General features: G+C 49.8%; 1 protein-coding gene across 1 annotated transcript in view; it reads right to left on the bottom strand.

Moving 5' to 3' along the window:
• Window positions 1-9,037: 9,037 nt before the first annotated feature.
• The window catches only part of DAAM1 (dishevelled associated activator of morphogenesis 1), a 97,820-nt gene continuing 89,088 nt past the window's right edge, over window positions 9,038-17,769 (bottom strand). The window contains 6 exon segments of the mRNA XM_075753322.1: window positions 9,038-10,312; window positions 10,758-10,928; window positions 13,646-13,777; window positions 14,421-14,481; window positions 16,580-16,687; window positions 17,455-17,623. Coding sequence (XP_075609437.1) covers window positions 10,103-10,312; window positions 10,758-10,928; window positions 13,646-13,777; window positions 14,421-14,481; window positions 16,580-16,687; window positions 17,455-17,623 — 851 coding nt within the window. The 3' untranslated portion in view covers window positions 9,038-10,102.

The following is a 17,769-nucleotide window of genomic DNA, read 5'->3' as shown; positions in this document are numbered from 1 at the left end:
TGTACCTGACAATAGCTCTGTGTGTTCATCCAGGAGGAGACCAGAGGTTTACCTCACTGTTTTACCCTGTCTCTGAAAACTCTGTCCATGGTTGCAGCTGCTTGTTCCCAGGTAAGAAAACGTCGTAAGCAGTGGCTCCTGGCCAAGCCTCTGTGGGGACATCAGCTCCACACCTCTTACATGCCCATCCTGGTGTCACCTCACTTAGAGACCTCTTTTCTTTGGGCTGAAGAACTCAGCAGGCAGCAAGACACTGAGGTTTTAGACACTGCAAAACTGGCTTTGAGGCTCCGACCCTCCAGCCATGGCTCTGCAATACTTCGTTCCTACTTACTCCCTTGAGATGAGCCTGGATGCAAAGCAAACCGCAATCTCATTTGCACAAGGGCTCTGCAAAAGATGTTGAGACAGTTTTTAGCACCCCAATTCAAAAATCACGTGGGATATTTGGTGCAGGATATTTGGCATAAGAGAAACAGCAGTTCACGTGATTTGAAGACCAGTTCAGCCCTGGATACCAGTGACAACGTTAGTCACAGCTGAACTAAAAATTAGTCCCTCGTTGACTTTCCAGCATACTTACCCTCAGTTTAAGAGTGCCATACTATCTGGCAATGATACACATGCCACTGATACAATTAATGCATTATATCTTAGGAGGAAAACATTAAGTCTTGATGAATGACAAGCATTTTAGAAGGTACTGTTCCAGCTGAAGTCAGTGATAGTTTTGCCATTGATTTAATCATCAGATTCATTCAAGTTATTATTTTCCACTCCCTTCCTAATCTCCAGATGAAGTCTGTGTTCAAAGCAAATGCTTTGTGCATAACTTATGAAGTATGAACAATTAGCAGGTTATAAGTGACAGCCCGATGGGCTGTAATAGCTGGTAGTAATCACCAGAACTGGTATGGCTCACGTGAATGAGATCCACCATCCCCGCATCACTTTCAGCACTGATGTTGGTTTGCGTAGCCAGTAGATGCCAGCAGAGATCTGAGCAGCCAGCACAGTCTTTCTGCTAATGATCCTAAGAAAAGCTTCCTTCTGTTAATGAGATCAGCCACTCTGCCCTCAGGACTGCCATGTCCCAAATAAAAACATTCAGAGTGAGGGTTGCAACCGGTGTGGTGCAAGCCCTAAGCGTACCTAGTTTCAAAGATGGATTCAGTAGTCATTGTTAAACTCAACACATGCTGCTCTTTGGAAGGTTTGTCATAGATGCTGAAATGAATAATTTGGAAAGCACATCAGAAAAGTGGCATTTTGTGCAATGCTGGCTAGTATCTGTCCTGCACGGTCTTCAGAGCTGCAAAAGCTGATGCCTGGATGCCTGGTGAGATCGGTCCTGATGCTGGCAGGGCGCTTAGTTCAGTGGCAGAGCTGCCTCTTCCCTCTAGCTGCATTTGTATTTTTTATATGGTGACTCTCATTATTAATGATAAATGAGCAAGCCTCTACCTCTGCTTCCAAAGCATTACACAGGCACAAGGTAGTAACTAAATGCCAGAAGAATAAAATGGTCCCAAATCCTGCAGGAGTAACCTGCAGTGGGATCCAGGCTTGGGTGACCCCATGCCCAGCTGCACTGTGCTGCTCTGCTGCTGCAAGCAATGAGCTTGCCAGGACCAGCGGGGTGAGTCCCAGTGGCTTCGCTGGGGCTGGATGTGAGAGGATGAGGTGCTACCCATACCTGGGCCAGCCCTCTTGCTGTTCCCAATTTGCAAAGGAGCAGTGGGTTGCTAATGCCATGCTGCTGGCAGCACACTGCCTGAGTCTTGAAGCATCTACAGTCACACCAGCTGAAGTGCTTGAGGAACAGCTCTGCATTTCTAGATACTTTTTTCCTAGGAAATCACCACTGTGAGAAGCAGGAGGAAGAGTGACTTGGACAGACAGACTGTAAATCCCTCTCAGTGGCATAAAATGGTTGAGTCACTGGGGAAATCAAAGTGAAAGTAGCACAAACGCCAGGGCACAACACCAAGGCCTGTGTTAGTCTGGCTGGGGAGTGATGGATGATATGCTCAGCCAAGAAGACCTCAGGAGGATATGACCAAAGCCAGAGGAGATTTGACAAGGTGGGGCTCAAAGGTGAAGGGAATACTGGCACAGCATGCTGTGTGCCGGGGGTTCTCACAAGGACCCCCTCTGCCAGAGGGCAGGCAGGTGGTGACACCCTCCAGCGTTTCTGTCCCGCGGAGGTGGCAGTGCTGCCCTGCTCCTGTCCCCATCACTGTGGGCATCGCCACTCTGTGCTCAGCTCCACACACCCCCAGGGCGGGTTTTTGGCTGAACCTTAAACCCAGCTCTTCTAGCGCAGTCTGTAATGGCCACAACTGAAGAACAATACATGCCTTTTCTACAGGGATCATCGTCCCCATCTTGCCACCCCAACTGGAGGGGCCCCACTGGTGCTTGCAGCTCAGGCAGCAGTCAAGCCCTGAAGCCTTGCTCGGGCAGTTTGTTCTGGGTGAAACAGCACACCAGTGTGCCCACAGGCTTCTGGGGTGATCGTGAAAGATGAGCTGGATCCAGCTATGATTCAGCAGGGGAAGTAAAGTTGCTCTGAGAGGAGCCATTTGTTATTTGTGCTGTTTCTTGACTTGCTGGCAATGAGCTTGTCCAGGTTCAGCTGGTTTCAAAAAGGCAAGCAGAAGCCCACAGAACAGATTGGGGAGCAATTTCCAAATATTTGAGATCCTTAATTTTATGCATCCGTTATCCTTGCCTTTATATAAACTATTTTCAATATTATCTCTTCCGTAGATAGTCAGCTCAGAAACTAATAAACGAGCATCTAAAGAGATTCATTAGCTGAAAAAAGTGTTTGGTTTTGTTTTTTTTTTTTTTTTAAATCTTTGCTCTGAAAAGAGGATTGCACCTTTTCTCAGAGGGCTTTTTTTCATTGTGTGGACTGAAGAGTTAAAGGGGGTTGCAAACCTCAGTGTTTTACACATTGTCTGCTTTCCCTTCAGACATGGGGACACCCTCTCCTCCTTGCCACCATAAGGAGAAGCAGAAAGTTGCAGCAGGGGTGACTTTGGGGAGATTACTTTGGAAAATGACACTCCTCAGCTCCTGGGGTGGAGATTGGGAGTGGAAATATTCAGCACTGCCCTTCCACATCTGGAGGAACATCTGTGTTCCTCCCAGGGGCCAGAGCAAGTCTGGCCGAAGGCAGCAGGTATCTCTCCACCTGCTTCTGCCATCGCTTAAACCCTTAGGTTTATATTCGGGGGCTTGATCAGAGGGCTTCACTGAAGTGTACGCATTCAGAGCAGGTGGAAATTGTCCCCAGGTTGGGGCTGGCTTGTGAGCTGGGTTGGCTCCTAGGTGAGGCTGACAGCTAGCACCAGGCTAGCCCACTCCACCGTACCATGGTGGAGGGCAGCTGGGGAGATGCTGGTGCTGCACCTGGTGAGGAACAAAACCCCTTGGGTGGATCCTACAAACAAAACCCCTTCAGGATCATAGATGTGGACAAAAGCAGCAAGATAAATTTCTCTTAAATCGTTCACCCAGCAATTCCCTCACCACCACGTAAATGTAATTTGCTTACCCAACCTAGCAACATACTCTGAACTAATTGCAGCATCAGGGGGAAAAAAATGCTCTGAGTAACCAGGTCACTTATTTCTCCAGTGAAATCTAATGTGCCGCGGCACTTGTGCTTCTCTCTGACCTGCGCCTGTGGCTGCTGTGCTCAGTCTGGTGTGTTTTACAGAACATTTGGTAATATACTGTCCCTGAGGTCACGACAAGTTTTGAATACAGGCTCTGAATTGTGGATTCTTTCCAGAAAATGTAACTCAAATGGTGATTGCTCCCTGCTATTAAATTGGAAAGATTTGCTGTAGAAACTAGGTCTTGCCTGAGAGCTTCACACTGATTTCGCAGTAAAAAAGGTCTTGGGCAGCGATCAGGAGCTGGGCGAAGCACGAGGTTGGGGATTCCTCATCTTTCCTTGAGCCCAGGGGATGCTGTGCACAGATCTTGGCAAAGTAAAGCTGTGTGAACGTACACAAACACAAATTCAAGCAGATGGAAAAGCTCCTGGTACCCTGTAGGGCCCAAAGCCCAGGTAAAGCTGTAGGCACCGTCCCAGCCTGGCTTCGCTTGCAGCAGCGTCCTGGAAAACCAAAGGGATGGGTTAGGCAGCAGGAGCATGTTTGGCTGTCCCATGTCCTCCAGACTTGCTGTCGTGGTGCCCAGGATAGTCCTGGTTTAGGGCAGCTCTGCTTGCTGTTGCCCAAATAGACAGTGCATGTGTCCTACCCTCTGGCAGAGCCACGGTGGAGCTGAGAGCATGGGCACATGAGCAAATGCTGGAATATGGGCCGGTAAAGAAAGTAATGGAAAAATGACAATTCAATGACGTATCTTCGCGGAGCTGCCCTGGGAACGGGGAAACTCCAGCTTAATGTTGAGTTCATGCAACATGACCACAGAGTGCAAGAAAGGCTGGGTTTTAGCAAGGGGAGCAAGCCTGCACAAAACCAACCTGAAGCTCAGGCGGTGCTGAAAATCGCAGCAAAGCCACATATTGCGACCTTTGGCTATTTGACTCTAACTATGATGGATAGAATGAAAATTATCCCTCCTCAACTACATTGGGGGAAACTTAAATACGAAATTTAGCATTTTGATTGTTCCACAGCCAGACAACACTGACCTTTTCTGACCACAGTAGAGATCTGGCAGAGGAAAGCAAGAGGCAGGATTGATTTTATACTCAAGACAGCTCTAAAGCCGTGAAGTCTGGAAAGTGCCAGCAGATGGTGGTGCTGCCTTTCCTGAGGCTCTGCTAGGGCCCAGCAGCACAGGCTCCGGCCTTTCTCCCTGCCTCACCTGCACTGAGGCTAAAAATAACGTAACGTGCTCAGAGGTTTCAGGTCAGAGCACCTCTGATTAAAATGGAGAACTCTCCTTTTCACATGTGTGTATTGCGGGACCCTGTGCAATGGCAGGGACAGAGCTCACAAGGGAGATGCCTGCAGGATTTGCTGCAGGAGAGGGGATGACGACAGGGCTGGTGCTGGCTCACAGCCTGCACCCATCAGCCTTCGTGTCAGCTTGGCCTCTCCTGTCCGCACCAGAAGCACAGCACGAAGGGCATGTTCACCCCACAGCACAGGCTGGTACAGAAATACCCAGGTGTTTTTTTGGGGGTTTTATTGCTACGCTGGTCTCTGCATTGAGGGATGAGCCTGTTCCCGGGGCGCTCCAGCAGTGCCAGCCCTGCGCAAGGGCCGCAGATCTGCTGATCGGTCTGTGTGAGAGCGTGGCATTGGCAAAGTGCAGTTTTACCCCAGAACATCTGCTTGAGCACCGGCACTGGCATCGGGGTCAGAGCCAGGTCCAGCTGTAACACAGGTGGGATCAGGACTGGCAACATCCCCGCTTTGCTTACCCTTTCCCAAGGGTCTCCAGGAGGGATGTCAAAGCCTGACAGATCCATTGGTCCCATTTTCCCCTCCCTTGGGAGTAAATAAATATTTTTAGACATTAAGACCAGCAAGCTCCTGCTGACCCGGCACCCTGTGACCCCTTGCTGGTGACACCAAAGCAGCAGTGCTGCCAGAGGGGCTGGGAGCCTGGTGTTTCCCCATCAAGCCATGGCTGCCCTACTTGCTGAGCTGAGTTTTGCACGCAATGCTGTGTCTGCAGCAGGTCATTGCCGGAACCTCTTGACTCATCTTTTCCAAGCCAGTGCGCGATGCCAAGGATAACAGGTTGAATGCAGGAGACAACACCTGACACTCCTCGCTCCGGCGGGACTCCCAGTCGCCCCAGCCTTTGGCAACAGGGAAAGCTGCCAGGCTAGAGTGGAGCAAAGCCAAGGCTGGCTCAGCAGGTTTGGTGCCGCCAACCCGGGTGGCCCCATGGGGCAATTCCTCCAGGAGCCCAGTGCCCCGCAATTTCCCTGGCACTGGCGGGTCTGGGCAGGTTTGGCTAATCCAGCACATCCTCCTCATGGCTTTAACCGGAGGGAGCACTCAGGATTTGGGGCACAGAAGCCCTTTTTCAGGTGAAAATGCAGCTGGCCAGCCCACTGGTGGACATGAGCTCCTGGCGACATGGCCTTACACAGCATAGCCACGGTGGTCCAGCACAGCAGCCACCACAGTCCCCTTTCCTTTGGGATCACAAGCGTTGTATCTCAAATTTATGTTCTCAAGCCACAGATGCTTTTTGCCCCCTCAAATACCTTGGTTGAACAAAAAGCTATGCCCTGTCCTTGCTCACATCTCCCACCGCCACCCCGTCCCTGTCCTGGGGACTGTTCTGTGTCACACACTGGTGTGGCCCAGGAAACCTGCCATCTGCTATTAACCAGAATTTCAGGTCCTCATCAGGTTGTAGGGTTTAGCCAGCTTACTTACATGCATTTATGGATGTACCCCAGAGCACCCCTGTGCAGCAGACAGAGGGATTTATGAAGGGAAGAGCAGCTGAAGCCATTTCCCTTTAGCTTGGGTCCTTCCACTACACCACAGCCTCACCAGCCCACCTGACCACCGAGTGCTGCGATGGTAACTGTGCTCTTCACCACCACCCTGCGCGCCCCGCCAGCCCAAATCTGACCAGTGCTGGGTCATAAATATGCTCCATGGTAGGAAACACCGGCCATGGGATATAAATAGGAGAAAGCTGCCGTGTCTGCCTGCCCCAGTGCTGGGTGGGATCGCGCCAAAGGAAGACCCAACAAGCCCAGGGATGTGTTAGATGTTCCATCTGTGCTGGCTCAGTGCTGGCTTACTGGTTATACTGGGGAAAGCCCTGATTGAAGGGGGAAGCGTATGGGTCTGAGCACGATGTGGGTGCTCCCGTCTCTACAGGCAGCAGGGTCTGGGGATGCCGAGTGCTGCAAAGGTCGCTGAATGCAAAGAGTGTGGAAAAAGAAGAAAACTAACACAGAGCCCAGATGGACAGGCGTGTGGGAAAGGCAATGGTGAGCGTGAATAGGCCAAAAGGGATTTGGGTTACTGCCAAGAAAACATCTCTGGTGTCTCTACACAGGCTTGCTAGAGGCACGTTGGCCACCCCAGCCAGCACCATCTCGGCTCCGTCAGCTGGAGAAAGGGAGACGATCTGATCCTGTGATGCAAAACCAGTGGCTGCCTCAATGCAGGCTCCTGGAAAAGCTGGTCACCAACGTGGGAACAGGCATTACCAACAACGCAGAGGGGAGACGTGAATGGGGCTGCTAACTGGGGGGCATTTCAGAGCCCACAAGCGGGCAACCATGAGGATGCTGCGAGCCAGGAGGGTGGAAAAGCCCCCGACCGCCTAAACCCCAGCACGCAGGAAAGCGGTGAAGTGGGGTTATCAGCCGAGCCCAGCGATGACTGCAAATATGCCTGAAAAAGAGCAAGGGCCTTTTCTTCAACACCTGGCTCAATTTCCAAACATCCCATTCCCTCCCCCCCCTGCCAAAAATAACTCGTGGTCCTGCCATGTACACTCACCGAAATCATTTTTCTTTATTGCATATTGCCATCTTAGAAAATGTACAGTCTCATAACATTACACAGCATTTCCCGCTAGCTAAGACTACTAACATCCTTGCACCTAACAGACTACCTTGGTCACTACGAAGCTAATAAGGTCCAAGACATATACTTCAGTTTACAAATTATTATGGAATTATTATTTTTTTTCCTTTTTGGCATTATTAAAAAAAAAAAATCTTTAAAATACACACCCAAGAGAAAAAGAGTGGCTACTTACACCAGCACCAATCTAAAAGTAGTTTTTGACAATGGCACATGGAATTACCTGCACACAGCCTTTGTATTTATTTATAAAGATATAATTTTTTTTTCCTTTTTTTTTTTTGACAGAAAACAAAGAAATGGCAAACTCAGCCCGACAGCCAGGCCGTTGTAAAACAATAAAATAAAATAAAAAAAAAAAACAACCACAAAACAGGTTTGGAAGGGCAAGAGGAAATCTGTCAGGAAAGGTCCTGATGTGGCACTGGGGTCGCGGAGGCAGGAGCCAGGGGTGGGTGCTGGTGGCTGAGCCCCGCACCCAGGGACCCTGGGAGGCAATTGCCCTTTCCAAGTCCCACCGCCTTTTGAATTAAACACGTGTGACCAACCATTCCTTAAACCATCAGAGGCCAGACTTTTTTTTTTTTAACCTTTTTTTTTCTTCTTTTTTTTATATTTTAAATTCCCCCCCAAGTCCATTCCCTCAATTGTATCAGCCCCATTTTTTCAGCCATAAATAAAAAATATAAATAGAGGCACTTTAGTTAAGGAATAGTATTATCATTACCTTTTGTCTTTATTTCCCCCTCCTTCTTAAAGCAAAGTGCTTAACTCCACCTTTGAACATAATCTGCAGGTTTTGCAGCTGCTTGGATACGAGGTGCTGGACTTTTTTTTTGCGCTTACCTGCTTTATTTATTACTGCTTTAAATGCTACTCAGAAAGTCTTTTTTTTTTTCCTTTTCTTTTTCTTTTTTTTTTTTTAAATCTACAGTGCGTCAAAAGTTGCAATGAAGAAAAGAAAATGGTAAAACCACAGCTCTTGACAACTCTGGTTAGAGAGAGATTTCACAGCTTTCACTCAGCACGCAGATGCCGCGGCCTTCAGGTGCTTAGAACCATATTTTTTTTATACAAATTAGTTTAAACAGCACTTTTGCTATACAGTACATATAGTTAACTGACATCCCATACCCCACCAGTAATACCGATTATCTGACAAAAAAAAAAAAAAACAACCAACCTTATTTCAAATAGTGTTAATATCTAGTGCAACAGGGACAAACTCATCTCTCCACAGGAAAAAGAACAAACAAACAAAAAAAAGGATCACAAAAGTATTGGTGGTATAAAAAGGTTTTGTTTTTCTTAAAAAAACACACCACAAATAAATAAAAGTAAAAAGTAACAGTCCTCTATATACTCAGCATAATTTAATAATAGAAATGTTAATATGTTAATGGTGGTTACTTTTTATTCTCCAATTCTTAATTTTCTAAACCTTTAAATTATTACTCCCTGAGAGCTCTGAATTATTTTTATTAATTTTTTTTTGTCTTTTTCTGGACTGACATTTGACAGGTAGTTCTGCTTACAAATTTGCAATGACAACAAACAGCAAACCAGTCAAAAAAGGACCTGGCTAAGAGAACAAGCATTTCTTGGCATCGCTGCTTCTGTGTGTCCGGTAAAGGAAAAAGAAAAGAAGGTGGGTGAAAGCCGGTGTGTTTTGCACCAGCCACTTTGTACGTCAGAGACCCCCGGTCCTGACCCACCTTGACAGAGGATACAGTTTGTCCCATTGAACAGAAAGCAAGAATAAAAATTACAATGCAAAAGTTTATGCTCTTCATCTCCTCCGAGAATCGACCTTTCCCACCATCTTGGGCCAGAAAACATTATCAAAGTATAAATACATCTGTGTGGCGTTAGAGCGATAAGCACTTTGGGGTAAACTTTTTCCTTTAGCAAGGTGGCGGTAGGAGGAAAAAGAGCGTTTCCCAAGGATGACGGGAAGAGCATCGCTGGGAGCGCCCGCAGCGCCGAGCTCAGGAACCAGCACGAAAGCACGGATGTGCGAGTTTTCAGGAATAATCACAACAATGAGAAAAAAAAAAAAACAACCCCCAAACCAGATTAAGTTCAGTCAACTTTGTTTCTTTCTTTTCCTCTTTAAACCGCTTGGCTTGTGCGCAAGGCGTCCCCCGCAAGCGGCCCGGAGGGGTCCGAGCAGGAGAGTGGTGGGGAGCGGCTTCCCATTGCCTTTGGGGACCACGGGGACCGCCAGCGTCTCTGGGTTGGGTCCTCTCTTGCTCCGCGGACGCGGCATTGTGCTTGTGCATGAGAACTACTTTTCGGAGGGGTTCGGAGGGGAGGAGGCGGTGCTGGCACCCATCAAAGTGGCCTGCCCGCGCATCTCCATCCGCACCCCCGACCTGACTATATACACAGTATATACATACACACACTCGCCCGCGGGGAGAAAGAGCGTGCCACTGTTTTGCTTTTAATCGCAAGGCAGTATAACGGGAATTAAACCCCCCCCTAGCCACTTCAAAAAGACTAACCCGCTTTTTTTGTTGGGTTTTGTTGTTTGTTTTTCAGAAGTTGAGCTTGGTGACGGGCCTCTCGCGGCTGCTGTCGGCCAGCTGGTTGGCGATGCGCTTGCGGTTGCGCTTCAGTTTGGAGAGGTCCTTATCAAAGACTTCGCCCGAGCGCAGGGCCGAGACGAGGTCGTCAAACTCGCCGCCTTCCTCTCCGCTCTCTTTTGCCTTCCTTGCCTTGCGCTCCCGCTCCCGCTGCTCCTTCAGCTACATGCCATGGTGGGGGGGAAAGGAGACATCTCACCGTCATGCAGGTGGTTGTGGGGGTGCCCAACACACATGTGGTGACCCCCAAACCCATGAAACAAGACCAATTTCCCACCCCAGTGCTTAGCTCAAGAGAGCTGGTCATAGTTACGGTTACAACCCGTGGGCCAAGGTCCACAGCCCCATGGCTGCTGCTGGTGGGTCACAGCAGCCCACAGGCAGCATCAGCTCTGCTGCACATTTTAGCTCCAAGATCTCACCAACGCAGGGTCATTAGTTAATTAAGCAATCAACAGTGAAAAGCCAGTGGGTCTAAGAGCACAGAAGCTCCTTGCCCAGTCTTCAGTGCTCCCCGTGCCACCATGACCACCATGGGGACAGCATGGCAAGATTGCCACCCCAGGGTGCACTGAGGGTTCTGCCAGACTCGCCGGTGCCTGCCCACCTGTGCCTCCATGCGTGCCCGGCGCTCCTCCTCCTCCTTTCTCCTCCTCATGTTCTCATTCTCCTGCTTGGCCTCGGTCACAGCTTGAAGGAACTGGTCAAAGATGCCAAAGAACTCATCGGGCTGCATTTTGTCTGTGTCTTCTCCAAAGTACTTCACAGCCTTGGAAAACTGGGAAAGAGATGACAGGGGTCCGTCAGTCTTGGAGACACCCACCACACAGGTGAAACCCACCATGGGAAGACTTGAACCTGATGGAGCGGAGAGAAATGCTTCTAGCAGCCACAGCGGAGAGCAGGGCTTTGCTTCATCAAGCCTTGACTTAAACGTGAAGTAAATCATCTGATGTTTTTTTTACCTGATGCCCTGTAAGAACTGACTTGGATCACTCCCGAGCCCCCTCTCCTAAAACATCCCCCCCACACCCCTTCTTGCTGCTGGCTCTGCCCTGCCTCAGCTCGACTTTATTAACTAAGCAGCAGTAAAAACAAGGAAGCAAAATATTGTGGGACCAAAGACCGAAGACATAAAACTAATAGTAAACACGGCAGGGGAAGGGAAACTCGCACTTTTAAGTTTTTCTTTGAAGTATTTTTGGGGTATTATTTATCATTGCCACATGCTTTGCTATTGAAACCAAATGTGTTGGTGAAACTTCTAAAAGACATTTCTGCCCAGGCTCCGGCACAGCCCTGGGTAGCGAAATAGGGAGTTTTCCGTCCTTTCATGCTGTCTGCACACCGTTAATGTAAGGGAGTCGAATGAGGCCGTAGCAAAGGTCAGGACAGGACATCCACGATCTGCTGATGTGTCCCAGTCCCCAAGGAGCCCACAAGTCGTCCTTGGGACTGACATCCTTTGTTCTCATTTCCAGTTTTGAAGGAGACTCTTTGTGCACAGAAAGTTTGTTAAAATTGTGATGGGGGGTTCTGGAGATAAGCATGCTTAAAAGAAAAGAAAAACAAAGCCAAAGCACAAACAGATTTATTAGTTGCTTTGATTTTGTTGGGTAGACTGAGAGGAACATTTTTAAAGCCTGCCTGTATGATTTAGTTTTATTTGCAGGGGTGCCCCAGGCTCTTCAAAAGACATTTAGGGCATTTTTATTTCTTTGTTTACTTAAGAGACTTAGCACTTCAAGATGCAGGCAGGAATTTGAGAGGTGCCACTACGTAAGTCAAAATAACTGAGGTTATTCTTGTTGATTTTCATCAAGATACTTGATTCTCTGCCATGTTACAGGAGATTCAGGTGGGGGGAAAGACTGAAAATGTTATCCTCACAGGATATAAAGTTTATAAAATAATGATGTTTCTGCTTTCCTAAAAGAAAGTAGTAACACAATTTGAATCTGGACATGTGTTTAAAAAGCAAAGAGCTGATGCACAGCCCATCCTATCCAGTAACCACGGGAACAGCTATACATTGCTTCAGAGTGGACTTCGATGAGCATCACAACCAGACCTTCACCTCCAGATCCAGCCAAGTCAGCAGAAGGCAATAGTTTGCAGAGCATTTTTCACCATCTCCACAGTCATAACTCACTGCAGGCAAGATCTGACAGATTACCGTCAACAGTTTAAAAGGGTGGCCTGGGCTAGCCATGGTCTCAGGAAGGCCATGGTCGATCATAATGCCCAAGCATGGGTGGATGGTCTGAAGGACAGTGCCAATGGGACATTGGTACAATGAGGGAGAAGGAGGTGGTGACACTTGGTAACTTCTGTCTTTAGAGAGGTAGCTCATGCAGTGGGACAAGGATGGGACCTCTAAAAGGGCTCGTGCTGGACTATCTCCCTGCCACTTCAATCAAGATGAAGGCCAGCCAGGGAGGAGATACTGGAGGACTGTTCTGGGAGGAAATAAAAACCAGCAGTGTGCCCCTTTGCTGAAAGAGGGGAAGCAAAAACTGCTTGGGAATCCCAGATGTCAGCCAATGGCCACCCCTTTGCTGTGATTTAAACCAGCCTGGTAGGGAGAAAAGAACAACGTGGCAAGAGATCATTGCACGTGGCTGCGAAGCACTCACCAAGGCATTACTCTGGGGAAGGCAAACCTTTTAAGTAGCTTCTCTAACCATGTCTGAAGTTGGCCTCAATTCATGTCACCAAGCTCCTCTCCCTCTTCTCTGGAGAGAAGAGCTGCGCAGGTCTCAGATCAAAGTTATGCATCGGATGTTATTTTGCCCTATAGAAGTGGGGTCACTCGGGCCGCATGAGATGTCTTTGTCAACCTCTGGGAGATCTCATGCCCAGCCTGAAGCCCTCGTTGCATCTTTTCCTCCTCTTACATCAACACCAGAGACAGCCTGCTTTCAGCCTGCTTTCAGCCTTCATTGGCCAAGATGCCCCAGCTGCCACACTCCTAACTCTAAAGCCACCAAATCTGGGATATTTCCATTTTAAGACACAGAAAGCAAAGCAAGGCCTCTAGGCTTGAGTGAAAGCTCTTCACCAAAACTCAGATCCTCCCAAATGACCTATCATCTCCCCTGCTGATGGACACAACTCTCCCATGACTAGCCCCTGCCTTGCACTTCCAAAAGATAGACAGGTATCGCACAGCTTTCTAGAGCACATCTTGTGTCACAGAAACAGTCTGTTGGCCTGACCTGCGATCCCCTGGCACGTTGGGTTGTGGAGCAGGAAAAAAGCCCTGGGGACAGACGGGGATGTACCCACCCACCCACTGCAGACAAACCATGAACAGCAAGCCAGCATCTTTCTCTTGCCAGGGTCTCAGCAGGACACTTGCATGATCTTGTGGGGGAGGTATCTGAGATTTTAACACAGAGCATGTGCTCTGGGAAGGCCAGGACTGTCCCTCCCCTGTTGGCTGGAGGAAAGGCTGAAACACTACCCAGATCTCAAGGACACTGGTGACCTTACCAGCTCTTTTGCTTCCATCAGAAGATCTTCAATGTCCGAGAAGCTGAAGCTGGCTAATGTGATGAACTGGCTGACGACAGACACAAACTTGTCACCTGTTTGCTGAACCTGAGACTTCTGGAAGTCCAGCTCCTTTGGAGGAAAAAAATGTAAATCTGGTCAGGCCCTGGCTGATGAGGGACACAAATAGCATCGGCCTCCGTTAGTGCTGCTGGGTGCGTGCCTGCATCAGTGCCACAGGTACCGGCTGCACCACCACCGCTGCTCCCTCCTGCCATGCGTGAGGCCACGATTACCCCGTTTTACAGTATCATGCCTGCAGTACGCTTTTAAGGCCCAATCCTGCCAAAAAGATCATGGAAGCAGCATAATTTAGCAAGACAGCGAGTCCTTCGGGATATCTCCACCATTTCACCACCACTCCAGCCGGGCTGCAGAAGCGCTCCCCAGCCCCAGCCCTCTGCGGTTTTACAGCCAAAGGGAGACCCCTCGGCACATCACAGGTCCTCCGCGGACATCGTCACCAGACTTACTCAGCCTCCCTTGGCGTATTAGATACAAACCACGCACGTGTCTAACCACACAAAGCACCTTCGGTGCCAAAATGGCCCTATGAGGACAGGCGCACGTGCAAGGCAGGAAGGAAAGACAAACAGATCTCCAGGATATGAGATAAAAGCAGCTTTGCTGGGAGCTCCCTCGCCTGCCTCCCTAAGGAGGGATGCCGTGGTGCTCTGAGCCAGGCTGGACTACATTTGATTTAAATAATACTTACAGTCTCCACCGCTCTCAGGCCGCTCCTCAGAGTGTTTATTTCTTTCTCCAGCTCGGTCATGCTGTTGGAAACGGCAGGATGTTAATTTTCAGCCTTCCCCAGCAAATTCTACAGCTCTCTGACCAATTTGACTGTGTTTTTCCACCGAAAAGACCCCAGCACTGCACACATTGCCTCCTGTTTGCAGAGCAGCACGCCTGGAGCAGCAAATTGGGCTGACAGCCTGTAAGCTGGGACAGCTGCCTATCTCGAAGTGGCTGCAGTTGCTTGTTTTAAAGCAAAGCACTTTTCTGTATTTTTAATCAAGGGGACTGTGCAGGCTTAGCAAGCTCAGCAGCCTCCAGACCTCCCCAAGCAAAAGGTGAGCTCAGGAGAGGGCCTTGCCGGGCACAGATTTCTCATCCTTTCTTGAGGGCCAGCAGAAGATAGGCTTGTCCCAGTGCACAGTGGACAGTTTTTCAGGGTACCACGGTTAGGTAAATGCCACACAAAGCATCCTTCCTAGCAGCAAGGCTTTCATAAAGGGAGACGTCCCAAATATAGAGGAATAAAAATATATCATCACATCTGGCGCCGACTTTGTTTACACAAGGCTAAAGCACCCGATGAGCTTCGAGTTCAAGTGCTTACGGGTTTCTACCACTACATCTGAGGGGAAGCTTTTTCACAAAGACTCGATGACCACAGGCTTGACGTCTTTCCAGGGGTGTCTGTCCTAGGGCTGGGGTCCCTGGAAACGCTGACGTCAGGTCATGGGGCAAGCGTTCCTGGCAGGTTTAGTCTGGGAAAATGCAGTTTTGGGAGCCCTGTGCTCCAGCAGTTCATTACTAGCGGTGGGATTGACAGAGGCGGCAATTTTGCTTCACAGCTGCAGGGCTGGGGGGAATTTAGGGTCTTCCAGAGCTTTAGAAACTTTTTGGTTTCACTCTAGGTTGGACCAAACCCAAATATTACATATGGTGTCCGGTTTAGAGCAAAATGATAAAGTTTGGGAGGGGGAAAACCCTCTACGCAGACATTTTCTTTCCCATACGTGTATCTGTACAACAGCTGCAGATACACAAGCATGAGAAAGCCGGAGCCTTCACGGGCGAGGAGCATTCCTTGCTCAACCACGTTCTCAGCCAATGCCTACGAGAGCAGTGCCACACACTCCTTGCATGCCGAGGTTTGTCCTGTCACTTTGTTTAATCCCTACGGCTGACAATTATTTTACATTTTAAACGCGAGGATGCTTGCTTTGCACGTTACAGATCTACTGCGGGGAAGCCACTATTGCTCAAGAGCACTTTGAAAACTTGAAAGACCTTTGAGCTGCCGTAAACTCTGTGTGTATTTGCCATCCCCTCTAAAAAGGTGCAGTTTCAGGCCCTTTTCATGTCCACAGCTAACACGAACGCATGCTGGCTGCAGAAACCTGTGATCTTTGCTGCTCACATCCTGAAGCAACAAAGCCTGTAAGCTCCCGCTGAACTTTAAAACCAAAACAGCCTCATTGATTTCAGAGGGACTTCAGCACATACTTCGGGGCTTTGCAGCGCAACAGCAGATTCCTCCTGTGCTTACAAGTTCAGCACGTATTTAAGGGCTTTGCTGAATGGGGGCCTCCGCCGGCAAAGACAGCGGCAGCCTGCCTCCGCTGGGCAGGGTTTAAAAGCTCGTTGCAAAGACCAGAAACTCCATGTTGGTGGTGAAAAGAGGGCCAGGCAGGACCTGGAGGCAGGTGAGCCCCTCACACTGCTGCCTGCTCCTGCCCATGCTGCAGGCAAAGCCTCCCCACCGCATGCAGATAAACAGCTGCCCTTTATCTGCAGCCACACCGCAACCGCTTCCTCCCGGATTACTTAACGTACCATTAGAAATTAATTAAATGCTTCTGCGGTGAGATAACAACAGGAAACGGCTGCTCCAAGCAGCTCTCCTCCCTCACGGCTGGAAGCGAGCAGCCTTTTGCTGCAAGGGCTGAGATTTAAAGCCACCCCGTGATGTTTGCTCCTGCCTCCTGGGCTGCTCTCGGGCCAGCATGGCCGCAGCACAGGGCCTGGCGGCCAGGATCTGGCCAGGAGTGTGAGCAGGGGAGGGTGACATGGAAAGGCAGGCTGAAGCGAGGGGAGAGGCACTCCTGGCACTCCCTAAGCACCGCCTAAATCCCTGCTTACTTGACTTTGGCTGCCTGCGAGATGTCTCGCAGCTCCTCGTGCAGGCGGAGGACTTTGGGATATTTCTTTTCAACGATGGTGATGAGATAGTGCAGAAGAGTGATGTTCCTAGGAGAGAGGAGCAGCGAGGTCAGCGTGGCGGCACCATGGGGATCCAAGAGCTCAGTCAAAAACACTGGTTAAATTCCAACCTGGTAATGAACTATTTTGGAATTTCTGCAAGGATGCTGCTCGCTGGAGATCTGGGGACATGGGATGGGTCTGTCCCATGCACAGCCACAGTGCAGAGCAGCCCGGTTCCTGCAAGCAAGAGCTCTCCACAGGAGGGACCATGGGGAGGTGACGTGAGTATCACTTCTCCCGTCCTCCACTGTCTTTACTGATGGATGAGACCAGGCAGGTTTGAGATCTGACCCAGCTCCTCTTGCTCTGTGCACAGAGCTCTGCAGGGAAGAGCAAACCAGGAGATGGCTGTGGCAGCTTGGGGGGGGGCCGTAGAGGGGGTTCCTGTGGAGAGGAACCCCTGGGATCCCTCCTCTGGCCACTGAGCCACAGCATGATGGCTCTTGGCTTCTCAAAGTGGGAAAAAAACATTTGGAGGATGATGCTCCCAATCAGCCTTGGCTGCCGTTTAGCCAGCCCAGGAAGGAAAGCCCTTGTTGATCCTCATGCTGATCTGCAGCTTGACTTCCCTTGAAATCTGTCCTGCTCCAAAAATGGATGCCTGCATCACTGGATGTGCCAGATGGGGTGGCAGGAGGGAGGGGACTGCTCCCACCTACCCATGTCCCAGAGGCAACGCTAACGATCCCTCCGTTCCCCCAGCGTCCCGGGGACCATGGACACTACCGAGAACAAGAGCAGAGGCTGCTCACTTGTCAATGCTGGACTTGGTGTCCGCGATCTTGTTGAGGCTGGAGATCTTAAACCCGAAGGCGTTGCCCCTCTGGCCTTTGTTCATGTAGTTCCCGAAGGCCAGGACCACCTCCAGCAGCTGCTGGAGGCTGCTGCTCTGCAGCACTGCCTTGGAGCCGGCACGGATGGCTGAAAGCAGAGAGGTGTGGGACATTACCCCTGCCCCGACAGCACACCGGGCCCTTGCAGCAACCCCTTCAGTGTCCCCATGGCCAAAGAGTGGCCACCAGCTCCCTCCCTTCCCCTGATCACTGCAACCTCCACAGAGGGATACT

This window comes from Balearica regulorum, chromosome 5, assembly GCF_011004875.1.
Source record: "Balearica regulorum gibbericeps isolate bBalReg1 chromosome 5, bBalReg1.pri, whole genome shotgun sequence".
Taxonomy (NCBI): Eukaryota; Metazoa; Chordata; class Aves; order Gruiformes; family Gruidae; genus Balearica; species Balearica regulorum.
Note: the sequence above shows the minus strand (reverse complement) of the source record. Positions and strands in the feature narration are given on the sequence as shown.